The sequence below is a fragment of the Leucopleurus acutus genome (assembly GCF_964270905.1).
Source record: "Leucopleurus acutus genome assembly, chromosome: 11".
Lineage (NCBI taxonomy): Eukaryota > Metazoa > Chordata > Mammalia > Artiodactyla > Delphinidae > Leucopleurus > Leucopleurus acutus.
The window spans coordinates 64780392-64808117 of NC_139152.1; the positions used below are offsets into that span (position 1 = coordinate 64780392).

At 37.9% G+C, this 27726-nt stretch overlaps 1 protein-coding gene across 2 annotated transcripts in view; it reads left to right on the forward strand.

Moving 5' to 3' along the window:
* Nucleotides 1-27726, forward strand: part of SYT1 (synaptotagmin 1) — a gene marked incomplete at both ends in the record, with an annotated part of 539644 nt that overhangs the window by 341088 nt on the left and 170830 nt on the right. Inside the window, one exon of one of the 2 annotated variants that reach the window (XM_082850419.1) lies at nucleotides 4892-5074. In XM_082850419.1, coding sequence (XP_082706545.1) covers nucleotides 4909-5074 — 166 coding nt within the window. Of the gene's footprint in view, nucleotides 1-4891; nucleotides 5075-27726 lie in introns of those variants that run through there. The other variant, XM_082850418.1, reaches the window with a different exon arrangement.

Consider the following 27726-nt stretch of genomic DNA (forward strand, 5'->3'; position numbering starts at 1 on the left):
CATTATTTTATGGATTACCACAATTTAAGTCTCTCTGTTAGGTAGTTTCTGGTCTTCTAATACTATAAATAAGTTACTACAAACATCCTTATATTAAATGAATTCCTTACTGTGAATTCCTAGAAAAAGAATGAGTGCTTCTACAGCTTTTAACATGTTCTCTTACTCTGGCCTCGATAAAGTATTTTTCAAAACTATGGTCTTTACCCATTGCCAAGTTTTTTGTATCCTCACCTTCACATCTATATTTATCCTCATTTACGATTAATATATATTAACTTTCAGTTTTTTGACTATTTGTTAAATTAAACACATTTTTTTTTTGGTAGGAGGGATTTGCATTTCTTTCTTTTAGAATTGCTTGCTTGTGTCCTTTGTACCCAACCTTCTTCTAGGCGGGAATTTATTTTTCTATTCAATAATATTTCTCTTGGCACATTCAAGATGTTAAATTCCATTTTAACAAACTCAATGACTATACCTCAAAATTAAGCATCTCTTTCCTATTAGTAAGATGACTTGTATTTTCTGTTTACTGCTAAACCAATTCAAAAGAAAATCATAAATACCTTTCCAGTGCTGATTTAATTGTTTCATAATACTTAAATGTTATTACTGGAATAGACTAGTGGAAGGAACTATGGATCAGGCTAAATCTGTGTAGAACAAATCGCTTAACCTCTCCACAACCATTTTTTTTCCCTGTAAAATATGATAAATTACTTTTCAGGGTTGTAATGAGAATTGAGGATATTATACTTGAATATCAATGCCAGCATTTTGGCACATAGTAGGTTCTTAATAAATGGCATCTTTAGTTTTTCTTAGCCTCATTTAATGTTATTGTATCTTAACAGGTCCCTTAGCATAGTGATTTTCCAAACTGTAGGTCACAAACCAGTAGTTGTTTGTGAAACTAATAAATATAACTAGAATTTTTTACTAAAACGGAACAGAATAGAATGGAATGTATCAGAATAATAATCTCACACATAGTAAGGGCAAGTTTCTTTATGTGAAATGTGTTCCATATTTGACATATAGGGGGAGAGTGTGTATACTGGAGCACAATACAATGTACTTCTTACTAAGGGTCATAGTCCAAAACTTCTTCAAAAACCCCACTATTTTATTAGATTTTAGTCTCATAGCATACAAGTCCCTTATACTAGTAGCTAGGACACCTAGGTTCAAATCTCAACTCCGCTAATTACTGCTATCTATCTTTGAACCAATTGCATAACTTCTGTATGCCTTAGTCTCCTCACCTGTAAAATGGGTGCTAATTATACCTATCTCATGGGAATGGTGTGAGAACTCTATGATTTCATGTATCTCAGCCACTTAGCAGATCCTCAATAACTGTTGGCTGTTTTTTATCAAGACTTGAGTAGAACATAACTTTTTTTTATTAAATAAACAAACAATGCCACCTGCACTAAAGTACATAAGAGAGTATAAAGTCATCACATTAGTCAGGACTGAATAATAAGCTAGTTTTTCCACCTGCAAAATGATGCTTCTTGATAAGCATCTTATTTCCATAAATATGCATTTTCGAGAGCCATGTAACTGTTCTTAGTTTTGTTATTTACAAACACTATCTCTCAAAATATAAAGGAATGGAAATAAATTCAGCAATTGGTCTTTCTTTGTCAGTATATTAGATCCTTAATTGCCCATTATATCTTTATAATTTGTGAAAGACCTTTAATTTCACAGTGGTGTACATTAAGTAAAAGAAGCACTGTCTGTATATTTCTTACATAATCTTTTCTTGATTTTTAAAACAATCAGAAATGGTAGGGATAATATCATTGGCTAGTAAGTTCCAAGTTAATAGATTTTACTTTTTTTTTTTTTTTTGCGGTACGCGGGCCTCTCACTGTTGTGGCCTCTCCCGTTGCGGAGCACAGGCTCCAGACGCATAGGCTCAGCGGCCATGGCTCACGCGCCCAGCCGCTCCGCGGCATGTGGGATCTTCCCGGACCGGGGCACGAACCCGTGTCCCCTGCATCAGCAGGCGGACTCTCAACCACTGCACCACCAGGGAAGCCCTGGATTTTACCTTTTTTGATAAAACACCTTGCAAGCTGTACCTTATGTCTGAAGAGGATTCTTTCTGGAAATTATAGAAACATTCTTTGCTTCCTTCACAACAACAACAAAAATACTGCTTAAGCTTCAAGTGCCTTTTCTAAATGTTGACTCTGTTTAATAAAAGCCTCATTTTTCCCAAAGCCTTTTAGATCATTCAACTTATATATACAAATGTTTTATATATATTCCGAAATAAACTGGGGAAATATGAAAATATTTAACAATCCAAGAGAAAGGACCCAAACATCTCCGAGCACAAAAGCTATAAACAACTGTGTAGCCCGTTGGAGGGAGCAGCCGAACGTCGGGCTTATCCCAGCAATGATATCCCACTTCCAGAACATGACAGAAATTGAGCTGAAACGGACAATATACCTTTAATTTAATGATGACACCTGTATTTAGCTATTCTATTTAGCACAATCACTTCCTTTAAATCCCACAGCAAACCATAATTCCTCAAATATCCTCAGCTATCCTGTGGAGATAAGTAATGATAATCACATCTGGTGATTCTCATAGCAGAGGAACAAATTCATTTTTTAATACACACAGATATTTTACGCATATGTATGTGTTTGTGAGTGTGTAATTGTAGTCTTGCTAAGTTACATGAAATACGAGTGAAGGCATCATCAATATCAATAGCTTCACCTAGGTTGTGCGAACAGTACTCCAGATTTGTGCAGGGAGACAAGAGCCAAAGCTAAACAGAATCAGAAAATCAGGGAAAGCTTCTGGAAAGTGACCCTGAGGTAGAAAAAATAAAATTTTTTCACAGTCTGGAAAAGTCTGAGCTGCCAAATGCTATTAGGGAGGGACAGATCAATCAATCGATTGATCAATTAATCAATAGAAGGAACAAACTTGCATGCCAGACATTGTGCTAAATTCTTTGCATGGATTAAAACCTTACGTACTTGGTATGATTACTCTCCTTTTACAAATGAAGAAACTCAAGAACAGAGAAGCCCTGAACCCCTATCTCTCTAATTCTACCCCTTAGGATTGTATTAGTGGCTACTATTGAAAAATTCAAAGCTTTGAATAGAGAACTAATCTATCATAAAATTTGATTATCTATGTGTCTCAGCCTCATCCTTGATCTCCTTTCAGGAGACCCAAAATCTCTAGATTTTGATTAAGATTTTAATAAATCCCATACATTTGAGATTATTCTACTTTCACTAAATATGTAAGTAGGCGTAATTAATGCACAGAAGGTTTGAATTCTATAAAAATCCTTTATCTGCTTGCTCGTTATTTCCATTTCTTTGCAACTCAGAAGGGCTTTATGGGTCCATCAACTTTCCTGCTGAGACTGTGAAGTTAGGCCCAGGCCTATTTGTATTTATCTATTTCTGCCCCAAATCATGTCCACTCTCACCAGCACAGTCTGAAAACTTACATCACACAGTAAAAGTATTTAAGTCCAGAATACGTTTAGATTGGAGAACATGACTTCATTTGTACCCTTTAGAAGACCTCCCTTACATTTATACAGCACTTCACAGGTACTAAGAAAAATCTAGGCAGGGCAGGTTTTGATTCTTCATATTTCAAAAGATGTATTAATTAAGAAGTTTAATGCCTTGTCAAACTTCATTTAGCTAGTGAAGAAAACCAGAACTGTTTTCTGTATTCAAGGCTAAGATTTTTTCACTGACTACCTTAAGGATTCATTTTTTAAAATATTTTGAAGATAACATTTTAAATAATTGAATAAATTTAATAATTTATATTATTAATTATATAATTCAGTAATATAATCAAACTAAATAAACTGAAATAATTAAAGTCATGTTTTATCATCAGCACCTTAGTCTGTATAGTCAATCATGCCACATTTACAGTGGCTTCAAAAATTCAGCGTAAGCTGGGACAAAGTGAGAGAGTGGCATGGACATATATACGCTACCAAATGGAAAATAGATAGCTAGTGGGAAGCAGCCGCGTAGCACAGGGAGATCAGCTCGGTGCTTTGTGACCACCTAGAGGGGTGGGATAGGGAGGGTGGGAGGGAGGGAGGCACAAGAGGGAAGAGATATGGGAACATATGTATATGTATAACTGATTCACTTCGTTATAAAGCAGAAACTTAACACACCATTGTAAAGCAATTATGCTCCAATAAAGAATTAAGAAAAAAAATTCACCCAGCAAGACAAGTGAATTATTGATCATAGTATTATCTATAGTAAATGTCAAAAAAAAAATAACTGGGCAGAAAGCATGCTATCAATAAATGAGATTCAAGAACTAATTTCTGTATAACATTCAGGAATCTTAGAGTATCAGTGTTACAATAGTATTCTTTACACCCATTTTAAAATTTACTAACATTTTGAATGTGCTATCTTTTATAATTTATCAACACTTCCAATATAAATATTTGGTCTCTCCTTTTCGGAAACGCAAAACATTTAGAGTATAGAGCATGTATGTTGTCAGCAATTGTTTCATGGACATTTCAGTAGGATATGGGTTAAAAAGTTAAATCTATATAGCAAGTAATTGCCTGTATAAGTAACTAATAGATTTGACAGTTTCATTTTATTGTTAGGAGAAAATGCTTTCAATAACTATGTCTGGTCTTACCTTCTGGGGAAGAACCTTCTCTGTGGTTCCATAAATATTTCATGAACCAACATAAAGCAATATGCTAATGACAGGCTGTTTACCCAGTGAGCAGATGTGCCCTCTGATGTTTTTTCATCTCTAGAATAGATCTGATGTGGGGTCAGTTAAACCATTTTGAATTGTTCTTTTTTTTGCTTCCCTCCCCTCACAGTTTCACCTGAACCTAAAATGGTGAGCGAGAGTCATCATGAGGCCCTGGCAGCCCCGCCAATCACCACTGCTGCGACTGTTCTACCAAATAATGCCACAGAGCCAGCCAGTCCTGGGGAAGGAAAGGAGGATGGCTTTTCTAAGCTGAAGGAAAAGTTTATGAATGAGTTGCATAAAATTCCATGTGAGTATTGTATATCGTTACTTGGGTAAAAATAAATGGTTGAAAATCAACGTACCCATTGGGAGGAAAAGAATTCCTCTTAACCTAAGTGTACATTTGATTTTTTTATTATTGGAATGGTAGTATTCCAAAAATAAAATGGAATATTCTTGGAAATGGAATATTCTTCTTAAGGATTTATATATACTTAATAAATGAAAATCCAATTTATAAAAAAAACTATCTTGTGTTTAATGTAGGTGGGCTCTTTTTTTAATCTTCTTCAATGTCTCTTTCTCCAGAGAATGTTAACGTTTTATGTGTTGTGTATTTTAGGTTTGTATTTATGAAATCATTCCCTTGTAAAGATTATTCCTAAGCAATAGCTAAAATGTTCTTTCCCATTATTACAAGTTTGGTTTTCTTTCACTCATCTGTTAATATTTCAAAAGCTTTTGCACACTTTTTAACATTTTCTTTGTTGTCATTGGGAAAGAAACAATAACCTGGACCTAAGTTTATTTGTGTGGGTATAGCACTAAGTCCAACCAGCGCCATTTAATTTAAATCATAAACTACAGGTTGTTCTTTTTTCTTCAGAGATGAACATTTACTATGCACTAGACACTTCTCTAGGTTCTGGGAAAGTAAGTTTTGGCCCTCACAAAGCTTTTATTCTAGTGGGGGAAAAGAAATAATCGGTAAGGAGGCAAATGTTTATGGTACATCATGAAATGGTGAATAATATAAGGAAACAGAAGGAGAGTAAGTGGGAAAGGGAAGGGGGTAGAGGGTAAAAGGTTATTATTTTTTAGGATTATCTGAGCTGATTTCCTTTGTAAGGAAACCTGGAGGAAGTAGGGGAGAAAGTTCTAAAACCTGTGTTATACAAAGGCCCTTAGGCAAGAATCTGTCTGGAATGGCAAGGAGCTCAGTGTGCCTTCGGTAGAATAACACAAGGTAGAGAATGGCAGAAGACAAACCTGAGGCCGTTATGTGGAGCCTAGTGAATTGTTCCAAGGAAGCTGGGTTTTACTCCGAGTGAAATGAAATGGCTTCTCAACATTCTGAGCAGAGGTATCCCATGATCTGACATAGGTTTTTCTTAAAAATCACTCTTGCTGTTGTGTTGAAAATGTGCTGAGAGGGGCAAGGACAGAAGATAAAGCAGGCTGTTGCAATCATCTAGATGAGAGATTTACCCAAGCTATAAGAGTTATTCTGTAAGGACATTGAGAAACTAAATGAAAACTACAGGGAATCAATTTCTTATCCTCCCAGGAATTAACAACTTGTTCATCTGTTTGTCCACCTTTAACAAATCCAAGTGCATCTGAGAGACACTCTTAGCTCGGTTGTCAGTAATTTGCATTCCCAGCGTGAAGTTCCATAACCTAGGGAAGAGGGAGATGGTCCAATAGAGCGATCCCTAGGATGGAGAACACAGGCTCTCAGGTTCTCTTCCTTGCTCTGCTGCTGAGCTGATGGACTGATTTGGGTATCTTTTGATATGACTTTGAAGTCATAACTACAGGGCAAAAGCCAAATGCATCTGTCATGGGGGCAAACTCTCACTTGAATATTTTATCGAAATGCTTGCTCTAAAAGAAATGTGTTAGAGGGAAGCAGAGATAGAAAAGAACAACACCAAATCAAACGCGTATTCTGCCTTGTCCTCAACACCATTTCCTTCTCTGGAAGAGTAAACAATGTGAGAAGCAATGGCAATGTCGATACCAGTGAGATTTCATGTTCCCCGTGTATCCACACACCCATTCTCTCATCTCCTTTAGGCCTTCACCCAATAGCATCTTCTTAATTAGGACCTCCCCAACCACGCTATTTAAAACTCTAACCCATTTACCCCGCCCAACCTTTGCCAGCATTTCCTGTCCTCTCCCTTGCTCTCCCTTGCTTTATTTCTCACTGTATTACTTAGCACCGTCTGAAATGCTGTGTATTTTATTATCTGTTGTTCAGTTGCTCTGGTTCTCTCCAAAATAATGTAACCTCTATGAGTGCAAGAAGTTGGGTCTGTTCTATGCATAGTTTCATCCCTGGTGATCCTTAATATATACGGGGCACTCAATATCTATTTGTTGAGTGAATTAATGAATGAATCAATGTTGATTTAACTTATATCCTGAACCACCCACTTTTAGATTTTTCAGGCCTTAAGATGCTGAAAATTTAAAGCATATGAAAAAATTTAAGCAACAACATCCTACTGTATGGCATAGGGAACTATATTCAATACCCTGTGATAAACCATAATGGAAAGGAATATGAAAAAGAATGTATAAATATGTATAACTGAATCACTTTGCTGTACAGTAGAAATTAACACATTGTAAATCAACTACAATAAATTTTTCTAATTTAATTTCTAACACCAAAGAAAGCATCATTTCAATGCTTGACTGTGTCATTCACATTGAAAAAACAAGTTGTTTCCATATTTATAGTCATAACTCCATCATTTAGCCTTCTCCACTTAGTGCCAGCTATTACTTTATACTTTCCTCCCCGTGTATCAGCAGGAAAAGAATCAGCTGGGAAAAAATATCTATGCAACTCTCCCTTCTTTTTTTTCTTTCCCTTGGCTAATCTTCCCAAGCCACTATCCCATTCCTGTATTTCTTTCTTGGGCACTGGGAATTAGACCAGGAAATCAGCCTTCCTCCATGGAGATTTGCTTTTGACCAGCAACCTAAAATAATAGAATGTCAGAGGATCTAGGTAACACCTCTAGAAATATTATGTTGCTGGCTCTCTCCTTGATTTAATGGGAAGAAACAACTGAGATACCTAAAATTTTTAAACGGTTTGGTAAATAAGTTTAGGAAAACTAAATAATAAATACAGCCATGCAGGTTTACGATAAATATTGTAACGGCACATTTTACACTTTCATTTTAATCCATCACAATTTTTACTGCCCGTGTAATTGAAATTTCGAATGGGATTTATACACAGAGAGCAACACTCAACAGAAATGAAACAGATCCCTAAATCAAATTCCTTTAGGAGCATATGTTATGTAAAGGTTATCACTTTTGACTTGGCATAATACGGTGATGCTAATGACAGGTAACAAATTAGAATATTAATTGATTTCCGTCTCTGAACTAAATCTTGGCTCTCTGGCAGATGTGTTTTTTGCAAAATTGATAGCAAACAGCTTTAGTCTGTCACTTGAAATTCCCACTTGTGAAAAGAGAGGTGTCACAATGGCAAGGAGTGTGCATGTCATTAGTTGGGTAATCTGCAGAGTCCAGCACGGAGCATATTCAAACCAAATTGCCTGATGATATCATCCACAACACCACAGGGGTTTCAAATAAAAAAAGGAAAAGGAAATGGTAAATGCTGAGCATTTTTATCTTTCAATTCGTTCTGCACACTGTTATCTAAATGAAGCAGACAAGGTTTTTCAGAATGTTTCTTTATTTTGCAACTTTGATTTTAATATGACTAGGGCCATGGTTGGTTTGTAAAGCATGAACTTGTGTCATCCAAATAGCTGTGATTAAGGTTTTGATATTCATGAGCTTCTTGAAGAAAAGTGCAACTTTCCTGAAGCACAGCAGGAAACCAAATAGCCAGAACTTGACTTTGAGTCTAGAATAAGAGCAAGTGGGCTAAGGGTAGTTATGTGATTTGTGCAGAAATACTATTGGACAGACAGTTTAAACAGGGATTAAAAACACAAGCTTTGGTTACAGACTGCATGGGTTCAAATCTTAGCTCTGCTACATCCTAGCTCTGTGACCTTGGGAATTATTTCATCTTTCTGTACTTCAGTTTCTGCTGGTATAAAATGGGGGTTAAAAATAATATCTCCATCATCGGGTAGTTGGGCAAAGGCATCAATGCATAGGAAGTGCTTAGAGTGTCTGGCACAGAGTAAGCATCCTATAAGTGTTAGCTATTATTAGAGTCTAGTTGTCATTTTTAACAAGTGTATTCCTCTTTCAGAAAAGCCCTCTATTCAGGTCAGACACCCAAATTGAGAAAATTCCAGAAACTTTGCAGCCAAATATTCAAGCATTGCCTTCTTTAAACACGTTCCAAGGATGCCTGTTCTAGGAAAGACAGATTCCTTCTTGGTGTTTCCTCTTCCCATCACATCTAATTTTCTTTTTTTCCTTTGTAATTTCATTTTCTTACTCCCTCATTCCTTTTAGCCTACAGGTATGCTCAAAAAAGTCCACATATTTGCAAGGGCCTAGTGAAATTCTATGCATCGTAGGTGATTCAGAAATGTCAGTTTCCGGGCTTCCCTGGTGGCGCAGTGGTTGAGAGTCCGCCTGCCGATGCAGGGGACACGGGTTCGTGCCCCGGTCCGGGAGGATCCCACATGCCGCAGAGCGGCTGGGCCCGTGAGCCATGGCCGCTGAGCCTGCGCGTCTGGAGCCTGTGCTCCACAACGGGAGAGGCCACAACAGTGAGAGGCCCGCGTACCGCAAAAAAAAAAAAAAAAAAAGAAATGTCAGTTTCCTTCTTTCATGCTCTAAGATTTTCTTCTTCCTTTACCTCCTCCATCACCCGCCATTCTCACTTCCTCCTTCGTATCTACATCAAACTGATTGGAAACCATAATCTAGATCCTGACATCTATTTCTTCAACTTCCATTAACAAGTCAGCTTCTTCTGCTCTGATCTGCATTGTCAAGTACTATTAAAAGGGTCACCAGGTACTTCCTTTTGCACAGTTATGAGGGTGATTGTCAACCTTCATTTGGTCAGATATTTCTGTGTCGTCTTTATGATCAGCGGCCATCATCTGAAAAATCTTGATTTCCAGGAGTCTACTCTCATTTCCTCCTCTTGCTTCCTTCCCTCCTTATTCTCTTTCATTGACTGGTCCTCCCTTTTCATTGTCTTTCCTTCCCTGAAGTGGTAGATGTCATGGTTTCCAGGGTTCCATTTTTAATCCTGTTGCAATCTTATTCTCTATGCTTTCCCTGGACCATCTCATTCCCCTGGCTATTCAGATAGGAAATCTCACTATTATCCTTGTCTCCCTCATCTATTGCACCTCCAGTTCCATACCCGCATTCATTTAAGTCCTGTGAAATCTCCTCCTAAAAAACCTCTCAAAACCAGCCAGCACTTTGCTTTTCTCTCTTCCTGGATTCCCTTACCCAATTAACCCTGACACGTTCTTTTTTTTTTTTTTTTTTTAATCACTCAACCAGTTCAGATGTTACCATTTAGATGAGAAGTTGCCTCATTTCCCAAAGCGGAATTGTTTGAGTCGTCCTCCAGCCTTCAAAGCTCTTCATTAAAATCTTTGTCTTGGTTACCTTGTTTTGTTTGGTTATATCTGTCTTTCTCACTGAAATGTAAACTCTTCAGAGGCAGGGACAATTTCTTAGACACAGTCGTATCCCCAATCCCCAGTTTGAAAGTATCTGCCACCAGGCTAGAAACTATACTATAGGTATTACCATATTACAAGTATTAACATTACACCAAATACTGTGCTTCTTGTGCCATGCTTGGAGAAACTATGATCTAGAAAGCAATAGTTTTCAAACATTTTAGCCAAGGATCCCTTTGTTCAAATAAAATACTATACGGAAACCTATGTACAGGAAGTCAGAGCTGCCTTGGTGAGTAAACGCGTCTTCCTCACTCACCCTCCCAAGGTTTATTAGCAGCTACAAAGACACCTGGCTGTATGGAACACAGCTTGAAGGCAGTGGCCTCAACAAGTGGTAGATATATCAATGTTGTCCCTCACAGCAATAACCAGTGAAACTCAACAACCAGTAGTGATATAATTGGTTAAATATGGCATAAGCAGATATTCATCCATGAGGAAAAACGCAGTCCAGTAACTTTGTTTTCCCTCGTGGGGCTGCAGAATGAATATAATGCTACTGCCGTATGTTAGTGTCAAGAACACAATGTTAATTCAAGAAGATAATTTCAAGAAACGTAGGAAGAGAACCCTTAGGAACATATAGTAATACCTAGCATGTGAAGAACAATAATTATTGTAACGATTGCCAACGTTCATTGAGCACTTAGCATGGGCTGTGCATTCCGTGAAATCAACCTCCATTCTGCCCTGTAAAATCTCTACTAGGTGTGAGTAATTATTATCCCCATTTTACAGATAAGAGAGCTGAAGCCTAGTAAGGCACACATGGTGCAGGCTGTAGGTGCAGGGCTGTGTCAGGAAAATTTTTGCAGTTTTTTTTGCCTTCACAAAATATCACAAAGACTGCAAATCCCCTCCACTGTTGCTTATCTCCACTGACTTGAAACTCTTAGGGCTCTATGTGCCTGTTTAGAGATACTGGTTAGTATTTGATGTTCATCTCTTGTTATTTGTTTTACTAAGTGAATACTTGGAATACAAGTTTAGTACTAATTCAGAGTTTCTCCTTGGCTTGAAAGGCAAGTGTTTATTCACTTTATGTTTCTGCATTTCTTTTATTGGACTCACTCTAACAGATTGTCATGTGAATAAATAATCCATTACTACCTAAGTACTAAGAGGTAGATTCTGTTGCACTGTATAGATGAACTCCTCAAATATCATCCACTGACTCAGCTTCCGCTCTCATCTGTTGACTCTGTACTTCTCACACTTCAGAAAAGCACTGGCTAAAATGTTAAGTGAAAGTATTCATCGTTAACCTCTACTAAATTGAAATATCTATGAGAAAAAAGTTACAATGCTGATGAGCGTTATTTTCAGAACAAGTGCTTTGCAATATTGAGTTACTTCATCAGTGCAATGCTGAAGGAATCTACTTGGAACAAGGACACTTAGAGATAAGGGTTGCAGTTCACAGCACAATGTAGTGATTCATGCTTACACTCAATAAATGGTTTCGTTTATTTATATCATTTTTCAAGTTTAACTCTGATTCAAAATGTAGGAAATGCATACGTGTATATGTAAATACAATGTGAATTCAATGTGTGTGCATTGAGTTACCATGAAAAACTTAATCCTAGGGCAGAAAGTCAGTTTGGTTCTTAAAATTTTGAGTTGGCACTGCCCCTTATAGGATATTATGAATACTCGTTGGGCCGTTTTTATTGTGCTGATAAATGAGCATGAGGGGCAGCTACTGGCATTTAGAGGCCCTGGGCCCGGGAACCTACACATCTTCCAACATGTCAGACAGTTTCGCACAATGAAAAGTTGTTCCACATTCTGCACAAATTTTACAATCTCCCTGGGATGTGCATATGGAAGGAACCCCTGTTTATAATTATCTGAACCTAGAATGACTTGACATAAAATGTTAAAGTGTTTTCTGCGTGGCTCTGATATAAACTGAATATTCTAGCTTTTATCCTAATGTTTTCCTAACCTCTGAAGTTTCACTTGCTCCTGACTTTTTGCAAATCTTCTGTCTTATTTCATTAATTCCAAACATCCCTTTTAGCAGTTGCAAGCGTTTGATTACTTCATCGTGTCTTCTAGTAAAGTTTTGTCTGAAGATTTTTACAGTGAACTGTGAATTATTTCATTACAAATTACTTGATTATTTCTCCTATATTATAGTTAGCACATTTTATTCATTTGTAAAATTTATGTGGGTATGTTGTATTATCTATTATTTACTCTGAGTAAAAGGACTGTTATAAAATATTCATTATACTACTGATTTTAAAGAGCAAGTGTGTAATCTGACTCTATCAACATCCTATATTCAATGTATAAACCTAACAAAATTATAGGCTACTGATGCTGTATTTCAGGAAGGTTGTTTAAATGTGTCCTTGAATTTTGTTTCCCTCTTGGAAGCCTATTACGCAGAAAATTCCCCCAAGAAATTCATGCCTTTAAAATTAATTAGTGTTGTGAGATTTTATAAGCCTCCAAAGCATAGGTAATACAGAGTAACAGTAAGCACATTAAGCCACCCAGTGAAGTCAAGATCTCAGCGAAGTTTCTAAACCTTATTTAGCTACATTCTATTAGCATTTCAAAGATATTAAGTAAACACACCTAAGAAAAATAAGGGGAGTGAACAATATTTTGGACATATATTAAAAATGGCTCAGGAGGGCTTCCCTGGTGGCGCAGTGGTTGAGAGTCCGCCTGCCGATGCAGGGGACACGGGTTCGTGCCCCAGTCCGGGAAGATCCCACATGCCGCGGAGCGGCTGGGCCCGTGACCCATGGCCGCTGAGCCTGCGCTCCGCAACGGGAGAGACCACAACAGTGAGAGAGAGGCCCGCGTACCGCAAAAAAAAAAAAAAAAAAAAAAAAGCTCAGGAATCACCTTGCTGAAATACTGTACCAATAGATAAATACATTTAAAAATAATTTTAAACATCTATTTCTCACCACATAGCAGTTGCATGTCAAAATACAGGCTACATTTTCACTCAGGGAAGTCTGACTATAAATGCAAATCTATAAAGAAAACAGCAAAAGGAAAGAAGCTGAGAGACTGCCGTTTTCGCCTATTCTAATGACTATGTAGATCTTTTATTTCACTGCTGACCTGTCAGGTTTGTGCCAGTTTCTATTAAATTAGATAAAGAATTTCGAAGCGGAAACCAGAGGGAAATTATGCGATGTGCCATTATCTTTTTAGCACTCGGCTTTATTTTTGTTTTGATTTTCATTTCTGAGAATACTATAATAAAGAGATTTGAACTTGTTTTCTTCTCAGTCCACATGCCTCCTCACTCTGCCTTTTAAGTGAACTTAGATAACTTTGAAATAAAGATTAAGAAGATATTGGCCCAGGGCTTCCCTGGTGGCGCAGTGGTTGAGAGTCCGCCTGCCGATGCAGGGGACATGGGTTTGTGCCCCGGGCCGGGAGGATCCCACATGCCGCGGAGCGGCTGGGCCTGTGAGCCATGGCCACTGAGCCTGTGCAAGATATTGGCCCATTTAAAAGTTTCCTCACCAAGCAACACTTTTCATTGAAACCACTGTCCTGGAGGAATCTCAAAATCCCTTCAACCCTCTGCCTTTTTCTCTTTCAAGCTTTTTACATACATACAAGTTTTTTTTTAAAGGCAACAGTAAGCTACAAATAATAGAAATATATTTGACTAACAATTATGCCATTTATGGAAAGGAGTGTGTACCTGTCCACAAAAACTTAGAAAAGAGCCAGGATCTCATGGTAATAAACTTTAATTGATAGAGTTCCATGGTTCAATGCCTTGCAAGTAAAATTTTATTGCAATAATTTTTTTTCATAAGGATTTGGATCAGATTCGTTAAAATCAGTAAACTATTGCAGTAGATTAAAAACACTGCTGTTATATAAATATTACCCCTAAATTCTTCTGTACACTTCAGTAGCCTTAAGTTTTAAGACTTTGACCATAATTCCGAATCAGTCACTCAGAGGCCCTGGCCCAGTATTAGTTATTAACCCGCAGTAGGGGAGCATTGTTTGCTACAATAAAAGGCCAGAGGGTGAGCTCTGGAGTTGTTCTGCCTTGGTTCCAAGTCCCAATTCTGCCATTACTACTACATGACCTTGGGCAAATCATTTAATGTCTCTGTAAAACGAGGATAATAATAGTACTTACCTCTGGGAAGGTGTGAGCAGTGAAGTATTAATATATATAAAGTGCTTTAAACATTGTCTGGAATATAACATGGGCCATATTCAAAATTCATAAACTCCTAATGCCTATTTATATAGCTCCTACTGTGTGCTAGGCTGTGTATGCCATGCTTAGGAACTAAACTAAAGCACATCATTTTAACTTGTTTCTGGCTTCAATAGCATTACAGGCTCAGAATTTTTCTACCAGAAGGACCTCTAAATTAAACTGTCTTAGCAAGACATCAACAGTATTGTAAGATATGATATGATTTTTGCATACATTCCAGTCTCATCTGCAATTATTCACCCTCACACAGTTTGTTTTGTCAATACAGAGACTCTTAGAGTTACTGAATTTATTATGCACATTGTCCCATGCTTCCAGGTCTTTGCACAGACTCTCTCCTCTGCCTGAAATTGCTTGCTGGCCACTGCTTGTCTAGCTGGACTACTTTTAGTTATGCCTAAGGGCTCAACTCTTTTTTAAAGGTCTTCCTGTCCTCATGCTACCAATCCCGTAATCTAATATTCATCAGCAATTCTCCCTCTGTAATAAGTCTGTGCTTTACATATGTTCATAATTTTTACTTTCTATTTTACTTTTGTGTTTTCTCTCTTAATATGAACCATTCTACGTGAGATCAGAACCCTGTCTTTTCATCTTTGTGTCTCCAACCTCAGCACAAAACTTGGCTCATAGTAGGCAGAATTATTATTCTCCTTTAGCTCAAAAGATCCTACGTAATTATATTAACAAGAAAAGGACTTCCAATCCTAGATACAGAGGACAGATTGGCAGAAGCCAGAGGCAGGCGGTGGGGTGGGGAAAATGGGTGAAGGGGGTCAAAAGGTACAAACTTCCAGTTATAAAATCAATCAGTCATGATGGACGGATGGGGAAGTAAGTTACAGCATGGTGACTATAGTTAGTAACACTGTATTGTGTATTTGAAAGTTGCTAAGAGAGGAGATCTTAAAAGTTCTCATCACAAGACAAAAACATTTCTAACTGTGTGTAGTGATGGATGTTAACTAGACTTATTGGGGTGATCATTTCACAACGTATACAAGTATTGAATCATTATGTTGTACACCTGAAACTAATATAATGTTATCTGTCAATTATATATCTATTTAAAAAAGGGCTTCCAAAGGGGTATCACTGGAAAGGGGTAATAATAATAATCAAAGGTGAAATTCAACATTATGCTGGACTGAAGATGGGCCACCCTCCAGATCCCTTTTGCTTTCCCCTCAACCACTCAGCCCTTGACAATCATCTTTTCTCACCTTTGATTTTTCTCTCCCTTTGCTCAGCCTTTGCCATCTGCTGTTTTGTTTTCTTTCCTCCTTGCCTGTGTTGTATCAAAATGTTAGGAGCTGTTGGATTCTCTTTGGCCTGGTGGCAGCCCAGTCTGATTCATCGCTGAGATACAAACCGCCACCCAATCGGTCCTCAGAGTACACAGCTCTCCCCAACAAGTATTTTTATTCAAGTGGAGACCTGGGACTTAATACCAGTTTCATGTTTTAGTTTTTAAAATAGTGCACGGTCCTGCAATGCCCAGGAAACAAGATGAGCTCATTTCTCTCAACGATTGCTGAACCACACAGCCCGGTTTCCTGTGCATTCACCGAGAGAGTTCAAAGCTATCGCTAAGTGTTGTGTTACGGCAGCTTTTACCACCCTGGGTACTTTTGTGAGGTTTTCTCTGCTGAGTAGCTGTTTATAGGAAACTTGTATGAGTCTCCCTGTTTCACTTATCAGCCACACAAAGCACAGCCCTTTGGTCTTTGGGGGACCGTTGCTGCCGATGAGGCCACAAGGTGGATATCATTTGAAGTGGTGCTTCAGAATGGCCTTGCCAGCCATCTTCTGCCCACACTAACTGGAACTGTTCCATGTCACCTCACCTTTCCACAGCTGCTGTCATCCATCCACCTGTCTTTTCCATACCTGTTAATGTGGCTCTGATGTGATTTACCTGGCTGTCTTTCAAGTCCTCATCAGTAGAGACTCTGTTTTGCTATTTTGCATTCCGTAGCCTTCACCTCTAACAGCAACGCTACGGATGTGAAAGCCCAGGAACTCTCGTAAGATTTCGAGTTTGATGATCTTTCTAAAAGTTGAGCACCACGTGATTTCACCAGTGCCTCAATTACTGGAAAACGGATCATTTCCCGAAGTCAGTTCTGCTGCTTTTATCCTCCATGGGAGCTCGATGCACCTTTGCTTCTATCTGGATTCCCTAATTGGGCCATTCATTCAGCCAGGGAGAGTGGACCTGTCTGTACAGACACCCAGTGCCATGTACCTTACCCTTCCTGATACTCTCTTCTCCCTTGGTTCCTGACACTTTAATCCTCTTTCGTTTTGAGTGTTCTTTTTCTCTTTGCCTCCTTCGATCACTGATAGGTACTTTCCAAGGACCTGCCTTTGGCATTCGTCTACTGCTATGATTTCTTCATAATTTCAGGACCTTCAGTATTCTCTCTATGTAAATCATACTTCTAAACTCAATCCCCACTCTTGATGTCTTTACTGAGCTCTTCCCTTTTGTTCAATTAACCTTATTAAGGAATGATTTACATGCAATAAGATGCACCCACTGCAAATGTACAGCTCTGTGCATTTTGACAAGTATATGAAATGTAATCACCCCTCAAAAAAATGCCTCTAGTCCCTTTCCAGAAATTCCTGCCCTGGTTCTAGGTGATAATTGATCTGCTTTCTGTCACTATAAATTATTTTTGACTGTTCAGGCATTTCATGAAAATGGAACTATGCACTGTGTAGTCTTTTGCATCTGACCTCTTTCACTGAGCCTAGTGTTTTTGAGATTCATCCATGTTCTTTTATATACCAGTAATTCATTTCATTTTATTGCTCAGTATTCCGTTGTATAGATATCCACAATTTGCTTATCTATTAATGAAAGTTTAGATTGTTTTCAGTTTGGAACTCATAAGATAAAGCTGCTGTAAATATTCCTGTGCAAGTCTTTGAGTTGATATAAGTTTATGTTTTCTCTTGGGGAGTACCTAGGTGTGGAACTGCTGAGTATTAGTATAGAATTTATTTTTCTTTATGTAAAAAAAAAAAATTGTCAAACTTTTCCTAAAATGACTGTGGTATTTACATCAGTGATGTATGAGAGTTCTAATTGCCCTGTGCCCTTCAACACTTGGCATTGTTGGTCTTTTAAATTTTAGCCATTGTATTACAGGTATCAAGTATATCACTATAATTTTAATGTGCATTTCCATGGTAACTCAAAATAGATTATAGATCTAAACATAAATATTAAAATTGTAAAACTTCTAGAAAACATAGCAGATAATTCAATGGTCTTGATACAGGCGAAATTCTTTTTTCCCAGCTTTAGTGAAATATAATCAATAATATAACATTGTATAAATGTAAACTGTACAATGTGTTGATTTTACACAAAATGATTACCACCATAGCATTAGCTAATACATCAATCTCATCATATAATTACCATTTCTTTTGGGGCTGAGAACATTCAAGATCTACTTTTAGCAAATTTCAAGTAGATAATACAGTATCATTAGCTATAATCACCATGCTGTACATTAGATCCTCAGAACTTGTTTGTCTTATAATTGGAAGTTTGTATCCTTTGGCCAATAACTCCCCATTTCTCCTACCCAGCAATAGTCTGCCTAAAAGGACATCAAAACCATTAATAAAAGATAAAGGTGACAAATTAAGCTTATTCAAAAGTAAAGACTGCTTTTTTGAAATGCAGCACTAAGAAAATAAGGCAGGGGGCTTCCCTGGTGGCACAGTGGTTAAGAATCCACCTGCCAATGTAGGGGACACAGGTTTGAGCCCGGGGCTGGGAAGATCCCACATGCCATGGAGCAACTAAGCCCGTGCACCACAACTACTGAGCCTGCCCTCTAGAGCCCATGAGCCGCAACTACTGAAACCCGCGCGCCTAGAGCCTGTGCTCTGCAACGAGAAGCCACCGCAATGAGAAGCCCACGCACCGCAACAAAGAGTAGCCCCCACTCACCGCAACTAGAGAAAGCCCGCGTGCAGCAACAAAGACCCAGCACAGCCATAAATTTATTTATTTATTTTTTAAGAAAATAAAAAGGCAAATCATAGACTGAGAGCTCTAGAGTATCTGCAATACATAGATTTGACAAAGATGCTGTTTCTGGAATATATTTTTTTAAAAAACTCTTACAAACCAATACAAAAATGAGCAAAGATTTGAACAGATATTCAGTCAAAGAAGATATACATGACCAATAAATTCATGTAAGGATCAATTGCACGATCATTTACATTCAACATTTTTAGTCATTAGGGAAGTGCAAATTAAAACTACAATGAATTTAATTTTTAAAGCTCTCTTTAAGATCCATTCATCTGTATATGCCATTTGCATATTTTACTAAATTGACATTTAGTATATCCCAACTAAACTCACCTCCTTTTCCCCCCAAAAAATACACACACACCTCTACCCTGAAGCTCAAAACCCTAGCATCATCTTTGATTCTCCCCACTTTTTGTCCCCATTGTCGAATCAGGTAACAATTTCTACGGCCTCAATCTCTGCCTTCTCTCCTCTCTGTTCTCACTGCCGCTTCTCTATTTGGGCCGTCCATCTGTATTACAGTTATTAGGACCTCTTAAGAGATTTTCCCATAATTATCTTCCCCTGTTGGCCAATCCACTGTACATAAATCTTCCAGTTGTATCTTCCTAGAGCACAGCTCTGAACACACCAGTCCCTTGCTCAGAAACCTTTAATACTTTCCCCCTTATCTGATTTTTGAACTCCTTTATTTGCCATCCAAGACCCTCTGTAGTCTAGCCCCAACCTACTTTTCCAACCTCATTCCAACTTCTTTGAACTGAACTATTCACTGTTCCCCAGAGACATGCCTCCATTTCCTGCTTTTGTACCTCAGTCCATGGTGTTCCTACATCTGAAATGCCATTACCCCCATCTCTGCATATCCAAGCCTTCCTAACCTAAATGATAAGGCTCAATTCAAATGCCAGCTCTTCCGTCTTGCTCCTCCTGAATAACCATTTTACTCTTTCAATATCCTTATCTTCTACCATGTAGTATTATGCCCATATCTTATCTTCCTTACCAGATTTTAAGTTCTTAGAAGATAGCCTCAGACTTTGACCCCTTTTTTTCATATTTTAGACTACGTGCTATGTGCCTTACAAAGGATAGGCAGTCAATAAATGTGTATGACCTGGATGAATTGCTTGGTTGTAGAATACAAAACAGAGTAAATTATCATTCCTGTAATCTAGTAGGAGAGATAAGATATGCAGAGACAGTAACAGTGTAAGACAGTAGAAATGTGTAGAGGAGTCATCAAAGATGAGCCTGGAAATGTAATTTGGAATTAGGTTAGAGAGGGCCATCAATATCAGGCTAAAGAGTTTAGACTTTATTAAATCGTTAAAGAGGAGCCAGGAACCATTCAAGATATTTCAACATGGAAGTAACATAATCATTGTTTTCTTTTAGGAACATCAATCTGACAGCAGTGTGTGGGCAGGAGAGATTACAAGGGGAGAGCCTGGAGAGACGGACCAGGCAGGAAGGAGGCAACTGAAGGAACAGTAGAGATAATGAAAGTATAAATTGATGTGGAAAGGAAGGCACAGATGTTCAGACTCTGTGAACATGCAGTTGACAGACACTGCAACTGGATCTGAGGGTGTGTAGGAAAAAAAGAAAAAATATAATTCCAGAGTATCTGGGTGATCATTCCCCAGTGATGCCCTGTAGGGAATGGGGAAAGCAAGGGAGAGTTCAGCATTGGAAATTGAGGTTTGGGGAGTTGACCACATATAAATCTAGGTTGTGAAAGTGGATAGTTGACATAAGTAAGAATGTGTGGGATGGGGGTGGGGGGAGTCAATGATAAATTCTTAAAATATAAAACTCATGGATGAGTAGTGAAATTGATGGCGGGATAAATGAGCTGTCAGAGAGTAGTGGGTAAAGCAGAAATGCAGAGTGTCATAGAAGCTAAGTAAAAATTTTCTGAGAAACAGTAGCCAGTCTGGTTCAAAAGAAATGTATTGAATGTACTGCTTGAAATTTGGAAAAACAAAAATGACTAAAGCATGCAATCTACCCTTACCATGTTTTCAATATAGTGGGGGAGAGGGAGCAGATACCATCGTCATCATCATTACCAGTATTTTTGAGTGATTAATACAGGACCTCATCTATGTATTAAATTATTATTTGACCAGTTATTCCTCATAACAACCTTGTTGGGTATGTATTTATGATTTTAATTTTATAAAGGAGTAAAGCATCTCAAAGATATTAAGCAAAATGTACTCTGGTACAGGGCATAATGAAATAAGTATTAAAGAAGGGTGCAAGTAAGCAAAGCACAAAGGAAGGAGAAATGGTATAGGAGCAACAGAAGGAGTTAGTTAAGAAAGAGGTGCCTTTTGAATTAGGCCTTGAAAGAGAGGATTTATGCAACCAAAGAACTGGACAGAAAGCCATTTCATACTGAACAACATGAGTCGTGAGTGCCATCACAGAGTTTGATGGTTAACAGTTTGGTCTGGTGTGACTGAATTGTAGGACACATTGAAATGATGTTGATGCAAATCGTGTGACCCCATTTTTTTAGAATATTCAATGCTTGGCTAAACAGGTCATACTTTATCCTGAACACCATAAACCTTTATGGGATTTTAAAAAATAGAGTGTAGGTCCAACTAATCTTTTATTTTCTTTCTTGATGATCAGAAGAAATAATAACAGATATAAACATCCAGGCATGGCAAATGCTGCAAATAGATCATGGAAGCTTATGCTTGAGAAAAGGTCAGTGGATGTAGAGCTCTTTGTTGACCTTGGAAAGCCTCGTTTCATTAGACAGCTGGCTTGCAGGGTGTGAGGTGAGGAGTTAAGAAGTGAGAAAGTGGAGTGAGAAAGTGAGAGCAGTGAGTGTGAACTGTTCTCTCCCGTGATGGGAAAAACAGAATGACGGCTCGTGCACTTAGCAGGATGAAGGGGAACTGGATAAGTGTTGAGGCAGGGAGTAGAATGAGATGAAATGACAGAGACTGTCATTATCATAGGCAAAGTGAACTCTTTCCTGGCTCATTCTGAACGCCACCACACATCCACACCCCATCACACATCTCTCCTAATTTTTTTGCAACAGAAGTTACTTGTAAACCTGGGACAGAAAAGTTGGTGACAGTCCACTGAGAGCTTCAGTGTTAGAAACTCTTCCCAGTGCATTCAAATGACTAATTCACTGGGATTATAAAGTGTTGCTGAGACCACAGACCAATATGTTTGCACTATTTTTCCTTCTTCATTGATCAGAGTCTCCCTTCCCCTGTTCTTTCCGTAAACCTCATGCTACGGCACTTGCCAATTTTGTTCTTATGTGACAGCTATTTGTTTTATTCTTCCAGGTTAGTCTAAAATTTTTTTTTGGTGGGGGGAGGCAGAAATGGACATTCTCATATATATTGCTCCTGTAGATACTAAATAATTACTTATTGAATTAATTTTGGAGTCTGTTTCACTATTATAAATACATGCAAAAAATTGGTTTGCAGAGAGATATATTAGTTTCCTACTGCTGCATGAAAGCTTACAACAAACTCAGTAGCTAAAAACAATACACATTTATTATCCTACAGTTTACATGGGTCAAGAATGCAGGCACAGTTTAACTGAATCCTCTATTCAGGGTCTCACAAGATTGCAATCTATGTGTCACCTGGACTCCGGAAGAGCGACTCAGGCCCCTCTTCCAAGCTCCTTCAGGTTTTTGGCAAGAATCCATTTCTTGCAGTTGTAGGACTGAGACTCTCAGTTCCTACAGGCTGTCTGCTTCTTCAAGGCAAGTGGAAGAACATCTCTCTCACCTCAGGAAGGGTCTAGTCTCTCTTGAAGGGCTTTCAACTGACTGAGTCAAATACACTCAGGAAAATCTTGCTTTTGATTAATTCAAAATCAACTGACTTAGGACCTTCATTGCACTGGCAAAATCCCTTCACCCTTGCCATATAAAGTAACTTCATATCACAGGTCTTGCTCACAGTCAAGAAAAGGGAATTCTACAGGATGTGTACGTAAGGAGTGCTAAGAGGAATTTGGGACGTCTTGGGAGCCATCTCAGAATTCTGCCCGCACAGATATGGAAGGGGAAACAGAGCATTAGGAGAGAGCAAAATAATTTTTCTTTAATGAAAAAGCAATAGATATTTCCTTTTCTGTAGTATCTATTTGTACTATATACATTTTTTTTTTTTTTTTACAAAATTAAGAGGATTTGAACTGGAAAGCATCATTCATTCTCATTTTGTCCATTTCTTCTTTGGTGGCGGGGGGGGGGGGGCAGATTCCATTATGACCACTAATATAGTATATTTTCACAGGGTTAGCAGCAGCAGAGTTAAAGTGCTGAGGTGTTTCAGTGCAGATTCTTTGGTATCTGAGCAATGTTAAAGGGAGTGCGAAAACTAAAGCAGTGTGCTGTTCAGAACTCTCAGTCTAGCAAATTTTTCAAAGGTTATATTTTGGTAATGACAATGGGTTCACATCAACGGGTTTCATAATGTCTATGAAATGAAAGATAGGGAGAATTAGTAACCAAGGTCATTCAACTACTAAGTAGCAACAGAGGATTCAAACCTAAGCCTGGCTTTTAACTTGAGCCCAATCCAAATCCATCCAGGTTCTTAACTCTTGCAAGATGCTCTCTCCTCCCAAAACACTCATAATAAGACCTTGTGTTGTATGTAATAAGTAACTTGTGTATGAGGGTGCTCATATACATCCTCCCAAAATTCATATGCTGACACCTAATTCCAATGTGGTGGTATGTGTAGGTGGTCCTTTAGGAGGTAATTAGGCCATGAGGGTGGAGCCTTCGTGAATAAGATTAGTGCCCTTATAAAAGAGATCCCAGAGATCTCCCTTGCTCTTTCTGCCATGTGAGGATACAGTGAAAAGGCAGCTGTTTATAAACCAGGAAGTGGGCTCTCACCACACACACAGAATCTGCTGGTGCCCTGATCTTGCTTCCAGAACTGTGACAAATTTCTGTTGCTTACTAATTACCTAGTCTATGATATTTTTGTATGGCAACCTGAATGCACTAAGACAGGCTATTTGCCGCTTTTCCCCTTGTCTCCAAAATTTGAAGACAGTCGGTTTCCCATTTCTTCATTTTTCCATGATATTTTTTTCTTTGAAGCTTGTTAAATGGAATTTCATAAATTACTCAAGTATAACCACATGCTTGCTCACATTTCAGTATCAAGCACAACATCAGGCAGTGGGCATTTTTTTCACACTGATGCAACTGTTCTGGTAAATTAAGAAACTTGTTAAATCCTTCTTGTGTCTCTATTTATTAAAAATATTCTAAAACAAAATCAGTGCAGCAAGAATGCATTGGAGGACCTTACTCAGGAGCAAGGATTGCAGATATTGGAGATGCAGTGCAGAAAATTTCATCCCTCTTCCCCATTTCCAAACTCAGCGATCGCTTTGTGAGCGCCAAGCAGGAGGTCTCTGAAGTTAAGCCCATCCCAGAATGGCATGCGTTGTTGCTTCTAATGATTGACTTTACTTGAAGTATTAATTATCAAAAGTCTACTCTCTAAAAGTGCTATGTATCCTTATCTCAGAAAGGGAAAGCAAAGTTAACAGGGCCATCAAGGAGTGGGAGGAAAGGCAATTTTACAGATTTAGTTAGCATGGAAAAGGAAGAGGGGAGGGGAAGAAAATGGGGGCAGGGAGTAAAGTTACACCTAATAAAGCTGAAGAATCTAGTATAGCTTTTATGATGTAAAAGCATGATGCTATATCATGCTCTGTCATAAAGTAAAAAGAATTAGTTATCCATTTACCCAGTTTCACCGTGGACTCTACTACCACATTTTCAAATGTGTTAGAACAATTGATCAATTCATTTCAACTCCATTCTCTGCAATTTGAAGTACTGCAGTGAAGGCTTTCATACTGATAATTACCAGTGTTCTCTGCTCTTTTCCAGGCCTAAAATTAAGGTGCCTTTGTTAATACCTTCATCACTATCATTGGCTTTGCACATTGCTACCCCCTTATTATTTTTACAATTTGCTAAAGCTTTTTTTTGTTTGGTAACCTTGATCCTCAAGAACTTTCTGCCTGATTTCCTTTACACAGTCCTTTAGCAATTTTTTCTCTCTTCATAGAAATTGTCATTTCCTGTATACTAATGCAGAAAACACTAATATTTGATCATAAAACTAAAGGGATCTATACTAACCTTTCCCCCCAAGTTTTCACATATTTCACTCTAATTCTTGTTGGGCTTCTAATTTTACTTTGAAAAGATTTTTTTCTAAACTGAGATTTCTCTCTTTAGTTTCTTTTCTTACGTGGCAAAAATGGAAAAGCACTTTAAATGTTATTCTAAAACTTAGTCTGTGAAGTAGGTGGCAGTCTTAGCAAGGAAATGTAATTCCTGGAAATTGTTTCCAGTGAGTGATAGCTGTTGTAACTGCGAAATCTAGTGTAAGCAATGAGTTTTTTCACCAAAGGAATGACTCAAACTGTTATATCTCTGTGTAGAAGCCATGCTTTAAAAAAATACCACCTTCTCGTTACTTGGAAACTCAAATATAAATAAATAACCTTTAACCTTCCTTTGATTTCTTACGTAGAACTTTATATTTTTGTGCAGAGTTTTATAAGAGGTAATGTTTATGGGAAGAAAAATATAGCTGCAAAAAAACTGTAGTAAAAAAAAGAAAATAATTATGAAAATGATAACAAGCTTTTGCAATTTTGTTAATTCTTACCAAGATTAAGACAAACTTTTCTGAGGAATAACTCAGGAGGAAACCTCGAACTAGTCTCTAGTTTCACTAAAAATGGTATTTTATAGAAACTATGCAAAAACTTAGTAGACTATAGATTCTGGAGACCAGAAGAGATATTACTGGTAATCCCAAAAGATAAGGATCCTGTTGCAAGTAGTGGGTACAATAGATGTTTTAGAACATGGCAGTTGTTTTAAACATGAAAATTAAAGGTGCAATGAAAATCAAAGATGATTAAAACTTTAGGCCTAGGGAGAGTTGAGAGAATGGGGGAACAATGATTAAAAACTGGAAATTTTGAGCATGTATTCCATAATGGGAAATGGAAATGAGACCATAAAAATGAATAGAGCCCAGTCATCGATGGCCTTGAATTCCAAGTGTCACTGGGGACCACTGAAGTATTTTGAGCAGAGAAGTAACCTGGCCAGAGCTTATGCCATTTCCTCTAGGCTTCTGTTTTGGAATGAACTGGGGAAGGGAGAGGCTGAAGAATGGGAATCGATTAAGAGGTGATCCAAGTATTCTAGGCAGGAGGTAATAAGAGCCTGACCTGACTAGTAGAAATAGAAATTGAAAGAAGGAAATACATGTAAAATGTATTATCCCCTTTTCCAATCTGGTACGTATTTTTGCCCCCATTCTCTGGTTCATGTTGGCGGTCATTCCCTCATCAGTTCTAAATGTGTGAATTCTGCACAGCCTTCATGATACCATCATAATGAGGCCATTCCAATTCTTCTATACTTTCTTCTATTATTTCTCTGAATTTATTTTTTTACCTTTGTCTCTGAAGCAATTATTATTAATTCTATCTTTTATCATAGTCACCTCTGTTGACCTCTTATCTCAACTACTGTGAGTTCCTAGAAGACTGAGATGATGCTTTAGTTTCGGTCTATCACCCTTATCCAGCCCAGTGGCTAGAAAGTCAGGGTTCAGTATAAGGGTGACAGTATTTGCTGGGGGTGTTACGTGGATAAAGTGCAGAACTAGCAGTATACACTTGCTGGAAAGTCAAAGAATAACAGCAAGAGTTTCAAAGGAGGGATTTTTTTTAATTTAAAAAGTTTAAATCTGTCCCTAATTCCAAGTGTCATTAGAGATAAGGCAAAGTGAAGATAATTGGATATAGCGATTATTTATCACCTGTGAAATTCCAGAGTATTGTTTTTATAGAGAAGATATTAAGACTTCAGAAAAGGTGTTCCAAAGTCAAGGGCTATCAGGCCTCTTCGCATAGCTATAAACCAAATGCATTCTCATTTCTTCCATTTACCAGTACTTCTGGTTCACTGTTGTTAAAAAGATAACAGAAGTTGCAAAATAGCAACTTATGAGGTGCAACTTATGGAGTAGAAATGCTTTTCACATAGATAGGCTTTACAATGTTGTCTTTGAACATTCTTGGCATAAACAGAACATACTACTGCTGAGATATATAGGGTATAATGAAACATAGCACAAAGTCAAGGACTCACAACCTTTTGCTAAGAGAGAAACAATTTATGAGGCATTATTAAGGACAGTGGGGTTATTACCATCTCACTAGCAAATGGAAAAAATTAGATCATATATTCCCTTCACACATGGCAGATTGTTTTGCAACCACCTACATGTTGGCAGTTGATCACTCAGTATTGAATGAGTGCCTGGTGTGTGCTCAGTGACCTTCAAGAATGCACAGCAATGGCAGTGGGGGAGAGCCACAGCACAACAGATGCTTAGCACACATAGACATAGATACTCAAAAGGCTCACAGTCATACAAGGAAAAAAACACACATTCAAAGAGTTGGAGAACACTTTCCAGGGCAGGGGATCAAAAAAGGCATAGGAAACTATAGTTAAAAGCATGAATTTGCACTGAAAGGGCACACAGTAGAAAAGTACTAAGAACCATCTTGTAGGATGAAAATATTCCTCTTGAGAAAGTACATTTTGAGTTGGGATTTCAGAAAATGAAGGTCAATAAAGATCTTATTGGTTCAAAAGAAAATAGCAAAAAGTAGTCAGACTGGTTGAATCCATTTTTTAAAGTTCACCGAGGCTAAACCAAGCCCATTTGACCCAGTTAGTGTCACAGGACACTTTAATCCCATTCAGGATGCCCCTCGTTGTAGCAAGTGAATTAGTCACATGAAAAGGATGGTGCAAGACTAATGACATTTCTGTGAAAATACTCAAAGTAAATTCTCCATTGATGGAGAGTAGCATTTTTAATAATGAGAGGAGTGAGATGGATGGAGAG